Source organism: Halyomorpha halys, unplaced genomic scaffold (genome assembly GCF_000696795.3).
Source record: "Halyomorpha halys isolate HHAL.00 unplaced genomic scaffold, Hhal_1.1 Scaffold86.1, whole genome shotgun sequence".
Lineage (NCBI taxonomy): Eukaryota > Metazoa > Arthropoda > Insecta > Hemiptera > Pentatomidae > Halyomorpha > Halyomorpha halys.
The window spans coordinates 467,374-475,658 of record NW_027115494.1 but is presented as its reverse complement, the minus strand read 5'-3'; the positions used below and the strand labels follow the sequence as shown (position 1 = coordinate 475,658).

The 8,285-nt window shown below is 29.5% G+C and overlaps 1 protein-coding gene across 1 annotated transcript in view; it reads right to left on the bottom strand.

Moving 5' to 3' along the window:
* Window positions 1-14: 14 nt before the first annotated feature.
* Window positions 15-8,285, bottom strand: part of LOC106677080 (terminal nucleotidyltransferase 5C) — a 409,076-nt gene continuing 400,805 nt past the window's right edge. The window contains exon 2 of the mRNA XM_067052539.1: window positions 15-3,894. Coding sequence (XP_066908640.1) covers window positions 2,686-3,894 — 1,209 coding nt within the window. The 3' untranslated portion in view covers window positions 15-2,685. The remainder of the gene's footprint in view (window positions 3,895-8,285) is intronic.

The following is an 8,285-nucleotide window of genomic DNA, read 5'->3' as shown; positions in this document are numbered from 1 at the left end:
TTACTAGTTAAAACAATATATATATATATATATGATTATTTATATATATGTCGATGTTAAACTGCCTGGTGTTGTAACAAACATGAAATGAGACAATCAACTGTTTTAACACATTCTTTATTATCTTATCTATTATATTTTAAGGCTAATATGCATTTGTAATAAAGTTAGAACTATACACAAGGTTCAGCAAAGTGTAACATTTTAGACTCTTCATTGTCAAAACATTATACAGTCTATAAAAATATATTTGATTTACAATATTGACCTTAAACAACATCTCTAACAAAATATTTCATCCAATATTAACAAAAAAAAAAAATAATAATTCAGGAACAATTTTAAATTACAGGAAGCAAAAAATTGAAGAAAATTTGGAAACCAACACTTATACAGCCATGTCATTTTATTCAAAAAAATAAATAACCCAATTGCAGAGATAATAAGAATATAACGTACTCATGTACAGTAAATTAGAAAATGGCATATATTGGCAAAATATATATATATATTCCATTTTATATAATCTTCCATTGAAAAAATATATTTATTAATTAAAAACCATTAGGCCAAATAAACTGCCATTTTAAAATTTATTTCCGGGCCCCTTATAGAAATATTTCGATACCCTGATATAAACTTAACACCTATTATGTAGCAACATAGTTTTTTTCATTTTTTAAAATCTTTCGCTAAAGTCTTAAAAAAATTACTCTCTATCACATAAATTTTAATATATTGTTATCTTTTCATTATGTAATTATAAATATTGACATCAATTTTTTTTAAACATTCAATTGAAATATACAGTCTTATGGTAGTTAATAGCGAGATCTCGAATAGAAAGTTCCATTTGTGAATAGCATTAAGAGTTCACTTACAAACTATAGACTTTATCCCACCACCGAAACAAAGTATATTTAAAAGAAGGGGAGAGACGATAAAGAACTGGATAGGAGGGTCACGGTAACAGGTTTTGGCACAATAATTAACACTTAATTTTATGACTTGCATTTGACAAAATTATCTCTGCAATAGGAAATATGCAAGTACCAAAATTTGCCATCACTTTCTTCTTTTTTTTATTGTACTTAATACGGACAGCTGATAGTAGAAATTTAAATTTAAAAAAAAGTACACATAGCTTTGTATAAAACGATAAAGTTAAGGTACATAATAAACAATACAATGTTTCTTTCACAATATGGGAAAAATACAAACAATGTTTAATGAGGCACTAATATGAACCATTAGTTAAGAGAAAAGTTAAAACATCTATAGAAGCTGTAAATAAAGAAATAACAAATAATAAAAATATTCAAATATAAATATACAATAAAATACTCTCAAATATAAGTTTTTTTATTTACTAAGCTGATATTAGCAAAATTATCTTAACAATAAGATGAGTATTCGCTATATTACTAAATATCTTATTTTACAGCTTCTACAGAAAAAAAATAAACAAATTATAATGAAAGCATTCATCTTTATATTACAAGTGCCCTCGATATTAATGGTTTTAATTAACATAGTAATTACACTATAAATAGATTTACAAATAATTAAGAATAATAATAATAAACAATCAACATGATTGAGAAATTAATTATCAAAGAATTGCATAATTAGCACTCCTTCAGTTGGATTCATCCTCACATCGGATTAAAAATCCACTTCAATATATGAAACACTTTTTTTTTTTTTTTTTAAAGATTAAAAGACATTAGTGTTTAGTGTTCCTTCACTCTACACATGAAAATGTTTATAATATATGTTCAAAATATTTAAACCATTCATTTTTTTTAATAAACATTGAATAACTCTATAATAGAGAAATATATATATTATCTAAAATGAATGTGTTTTGATAACATTCAACTATTGGTTTACATTTGTTTTAAAAATGTCTTCATAAAATCCTACTCGGTTACTTTATTAAATTCTATGTATCGTTAGATAATGACTCACTTTTTTAAAAAAGTATGCTACTATTTTCCTATTCCTCTACTTGTATAGTATTTAACACGAAGGAGGATAGACAGGTCCTGAATGGAGACTAGTGTAGGCAGAAGTAAAAAGTGTTAGGAGAGGCTAATTTCACTCACAGCAGTGAGCTCTGAGATCAAGTTTATTCACAATACCCAACTACCAGAATAAACCTGTCCAACAAACACCTTTCCTCTTTGTTCGACCATACATTTGATAACAGAAATGTAAACCAATATTTGTCAAAAAAAGCCCCCTAACACAGGGTTTAAACGTATTTTTCTTCTTATTCTTTTTTTTTTTTTTTTTAAATTTTATAAAAACTTTTTCTAATTTTTTTTCATCCTAGTCGCATATTCTCTTACTAATTTTTTTAATAAACAGCTTTTACTATTTTTTTTTGTATTTTTTTTAAGGAGTTTTTGGTTTTTTCAAGCAAGACATGGTCGTCAACAATTGAATAATGATACAATCTTGGAAACATATAATTACTTATTTGTTTTTATTTTTTTTTTTTATTTTACTTTATATTATAAAACAGCTTCATCGCTTCTTCATTTTCGTATTTCATTTTATTGCTCTTAAAGTAGTGTGGAATGATGATATACTTAAAGAGAAATATCCTCAAAGAATGTGTTAGGGTGATGGAGTGGGGTTGTGAGCACAGCCTGTCTGGGGTAGATGTGCGCCTGAAGACTAGGAAGTGCAGGTCATATAAGATGTGCAGGTACATGGCGCTGCTGATATAAATGGCGCGTAATAGTATCCACCAGCATAGATGATAGTGGGAGGATGCTGCGAGAGATAGCGTGACTGCTCAGTACAGAGAACCGTGCAGGCCAACTCTTCTATCAAGCTGAGCGTTTGCCGTCTCTCATGTCCCATCAGGCAGACAGTAGACTCTTCCACAACCGAGTGGAGAATCATCAGGTACTGGTACTTAAGGCTTTCCTCTTCAGCTCCAACAAAATGGTTCCACAGGTAGTTCTCCAGTTTGGCCCTCTGTTGGCCTATGTCGGGAAAGTCTATGAAGAAGCGTGAGCACATGTATCGTTCGAGTATCTTTATATGTTCTGGGTCTGCAGGTTTGTAAGACCTAACAAGGAGGTTGCAGTATTTGAGGAGACCTCCCCCTCGGATCTCTTCGGGGTGTCGGGTGGCAATGAGTTTTTTGTGCAAATGGTAGAGGGCTTCTTGAAAGTCGCCGTAAACTGATTCTCCAACGACTGTCGGGTAGAAGTTTTCACCAATGGCAAGCTCACTGCATTCATAAAAGAGAAGAAGTGAATCTAAAACAATTTGGAATGAGTCAACTGAGAATTCGAATGGCCTCTTCATCGAGTCTACAAATTTTAGCTCTACATTCCTGTGACCACGAGAATTTCCGAGAGAAATGAGAGACCACTTGTCTCCGTCATGATTTACTTTCACCATTTTCCCGACGTATGCTTCTTTCATACTGCAGGTAGTGATCCTCTTGCGGCTCACACCCTCAGGTAACAGATCAAATAAGGAACTGAGTACAGCGGTTTTCACTTTTTCGAAATTTCTCCCAGAAGAGAGCTCGACTCCGAATATGAGGTCCAGATCATTGTATGGTGTAGATTCAGTTGCAAGAACATGTGTTGCTGCTCCACCATTCAGCCTAATATCACGTACTTTAAGGCCAGCACCACCTGCCACAGGTTCGGCTTCTAGTTTACTTCGCACAACATTGACGAGGTCGCGAAGCCTCACTTCCAATGTTGGAAAGTTACCACGTCCATGGATGCTGACGACTTCGTCCATGAGGTCATTGAGACGCCTCACCTGCTCGTAGCTGAGGACAGCCAAGCGTTGTTGGCCGGAAAGACTTTCCATGTTAGCTGGAACCCGCCACTCACCTCCTACTTCCAATGAACCACACTGAAACAAAAAATAAAAAATGCTATTAGTTAAAGATGGGGAGACATCAAGTATTAAAAAAATAAATAAATAATATTTTGAAATAGGCTATTTAATTCCATAGTTTGTTCTCTACACATATATTAAAAACTAAAAATTAAAAAAATAATTGACTTTGAATATCCATGGCTCATTAATGAAATTAATCATTCATCTGAACAAAAAGATAGTTAGTTCAATACTGAGTAATACAACATGCGAGGAATTAAAGAAGGTATTACTAGAAATCAAAAAGAATCTTATAAAACTTATATTATCTTTTCAGATCAATATTAAAATAAAACAACACAAAATATTATGAGTGAATTCTTGAACCTTTTTATTTTTATTCATAATGGTCTTAAACCTTCCTAATAAGAATACTACCAAAGCAAATATAACACTTTAAAATTATATAAAATAAATAATTTAATTACATTTACTTTATAGAAATCTTATTTATGTATAAGAATGTGCATCAGTCCAAAGTATATGTACAACACAATGAAACAATAAAAGGTAATAATTAAAAATGCTAATGGTATTAATGATTCGAGAGGAAAACAAATGATAGCTCTTCATTTAGTGAAATAAATAGCTGAGGTCAGTGATTTAAATAGGGCATTAGTGCTTTTGCTATTACCATAACAATTGAAAAGAGATGCGGAAACTATTTTAAAGGACATAGCTACAGAATTACAATGTATTATGTATTAGGTGAGAAAAAATATAAAAAACCAATTTGATCAAGGTTGAACTTAAATAAAAAAGAACTAGTAGGATAATAGCATACATAAATATAAATATAGAAATAGCAAAATAATAGGATACACAAATGTGATTGTATGCAAGGTTAATAATCTTTACAGAGGTAAAAGAAATTGTTTTTTATTAAATAATTTTCTTTTTCGAAGGTTCTGTATACGCAATATTTTCTGATTTTTTTTTTTTCTCAGATAATGATTTAGTTTCATACCTCAAACAATTTTTATTAATTTTGTATAACCAATAAATTATTTTTTACGAAGTTTTGGTACATTTTTTCTTAAAAATAGTTAGTGTTAATAATTCTCATGTATTATTACATTAAATGTTTAAACATTTTATTGAAAAATAACTAAAATTTGCTATGTTTAAACTTAAAATTTAGTATTATTGATAATTTTGTATACCTTTTACTATTTTAATTATTTTTTCCGTTCATGGTTTTTTTTTATTTCCTTAAACATTTTTTTAATCCATGTTATTAACTGTCTGTTTAATGGTCACTTTTTTATACATTTCTGTTCGGAACAAATTGTCACTTTTTTTTCTATTCTTAAAATATATTTATTATTAATTGTCCATTACATATTGAAGTATTAAAGTGCAGGAAATATCACCATTTTTTTTTTCTTCAAATTTTGACATTTGACATTTAATATCATTATATATTGCAGATATTATGTTGTATATATAATGTTGTATTCTTATATTAGACAGGTCTATTTATGAATTTATAAGTATAATTTGTGTAAATTTAATTATTAGTAGTAAATTTGTAAAATTGTATGTATTCTTTACATAAGTTATTTTATCCATTTTCTTACTTTATTTTATTTTCATTTTAGTATTGTATTTAGCTGTATTATATAAATTAAATCATAGGTTTTATTTTTTGTAACAATTTTAAAATTGTAAAATTCTAGTTACGTAAACTATTGCAGCCTCAACAATGCCCCATTAATTAAAAGTATAATAAGCACATATTACAATATTTGTTTATTATTTTTCTAAGTTGTTTTGGCATCAACCAATAGCAGTTGCCATCTATTCGGACCACATTGGATGTACTTACTGATCAAATAAAATAAAGATTACCCAACACAGTAATACATATTATATATCTAACTATTTCTAAAGGGAGATTATTGTCTTAAAAAGAAATAAAACATAGAAAGATAAATAAAACAAGAGTTTTTGTATGAAATCAAACAAGATATTGACAGTTAGTTCAGCAGTTCTCCGCTAGATCCCAGCAAGGGTATCAATCTTAACCATGTTAGTGGTTTATTTCTCAATTTATTTTTTAATTTTCTTTACTATCAGGGTAAGGAATGTATTATGACCTTGTCGAATTATGATATATGTGTTATCTAGAGAACTTTACGTTTCAGACTCCTCTCAGTCCAAACATTGTATTTGCAGGCAGGCATTATTGTGTCTTTGAGCCACGGTTATATCTTCAAAGAATGGACCGATTTTGTTTTTTATGTGTAGTATTACGGCCCCCGTTGTTTAGCGAATCGGGCAATCTGTATGCAATAACTGAAATAAAAACATAAACAAATTTTATTATAGTTATATTTTATATCATCATTTTTAATAACAATTATCTGCACTATATCGAAGGTCATTTAGAGGGTTCAGAAAATATCTAAAATAAAATAATATATATTATTTTTTCTCGAGTGCTAATGAAATGTATTTTCGAGATTCTTGAGGATCAGACAATAAGATTACTATATTGGACCGACGTTTCGCAACTTTATTGTTTGCACAGTTATGCCAAATTTCTGTTACAGTGTATTCTACATAGCTACTAACTCTAGACTGTGACAAATAACTATTTATTCTGTTATTATGGCTGTGAGTCACCCCCAAGGGTTAGTCACCCTTCTGGTGGTGCAGTCTCCCTAAGTAGGTGCCCTTAATTGGGCAAAAACTTGACGGTTGAACGTGATTATGTACAAAGCAGCTCTTTCTGTAACCGCTGTTCTAACTTCCTCACTAAGTACTGAATCCCTAACCCTTCTTGGATTGTAGCGGTTCACATAAAAGTAGGAATGAATTTTAGGTAAAATTTCGTCCTTTGGCAAGTTGAAGGTCTTATCTCTTAAGTCCTTTCTAATTGAGTCAAAGGGTTGAAAATTTTTTTTTTGTGCTCCTCCTATGATATTTTTCTCAGTTTTAAGAGTTAATGAAACATTAAATCACTTTTCAAATCTTTGCATAGCTGACAAAAAAAAAAGTTTTGGTTTTATTTGGAATAAATGTAATCCAAAGATGACTGGAGTTTCTAATTCCACTACAGTCCCTAAAGGTAGTTGAGATATCACAAACTAAACGCAGTCTACATTCAAATCTATGCAATGCATTAAATATAAAAATAAATAATTTATTTTTCTTAGACACACATTAAAACAAAGCAGCGTTATGTTTCCTAAACAAAAATATGGAGGAAATACGACTTTAGCGACGTTTTGTCTTTTTTCACATTTTTAAAATTTCTTTTGTCTAATTAGAGTGATTATTAAATAAGTAGTTTATGTATTGGAAACATCTAGAACAAAAGACTCAATTCAGATATTGTGAATATGAGGTGGGTGAACAAAATGTACCTATCTGTAATGCTTAATTTAAATTTAAGTATAAAAAGATATACTACAATACATTATTTCAATGTAAATATAATAATTCTATTAATAATGGGTCTCCTATAATTAGAATAATACGATATTCAGGTTCAAGATGGAAAATTAATCAAAGGTCATCAGAAAGTTAATTATGATTATCGGGTCATCATCTTCGACCTGAACAGATTAATCGATGATCCTGTGAAATACTTGATACAAAAAATCTAGCAAGATAAGAAAATTAATTTAATGCAATGCCAAATAGCAAACATTGAATATACAAATATAAAAGAATACAAGTTAGTTCCAATATAAAATAAAATAATTTAAAATATATAAAACTCATGATATAACAGTTTATAAAAAAGGGATCAACAAATATCGCTATTATATTCGATATATGCTATTTTCATTACAAAAAGAACCAAAATAAAGCTAGGAGAAATGAAATGTAATTATAGCTGGTAGTTGATAAATTTCATAGATATAGTACTATATAGCCTATAAATTCAAGTTTCCTTAAAGTATTTTAATCAAATAATCATTAATATAATAACCTAGGCATATAACGTTTGTGGTGACAAAATTAAAAACAAATTATTCAGATCCAATCGATAGAATTTTAAAATATAAAAACTTAAAAAAAAAAGGAGTTAATTATTTATTCCGAAGGTAAGAGGAATTCTTTAATTAGTTAAAACACGGAGAACAGAAATATTTATCTGTTAGCAGTTCTGAAACAACAATACCTAACTGATTCCAAGCGTCCTTCGATTTGTTGCCCGAAAACCGACACTTGGCCGACTCACAAATTCAGGCCAACTTGCACCAGACAATCAAAATAGCCATCCTCACACTTGTGCTTGTGTAGCAGTATTTTTATATTTACCTAGCCTTTCTTGTGGGTACTGACAGGATTTCATACAAATAATTTGGGCTATTATTATCCATTATATGTATTGGGTTCTGTTCTCTTGG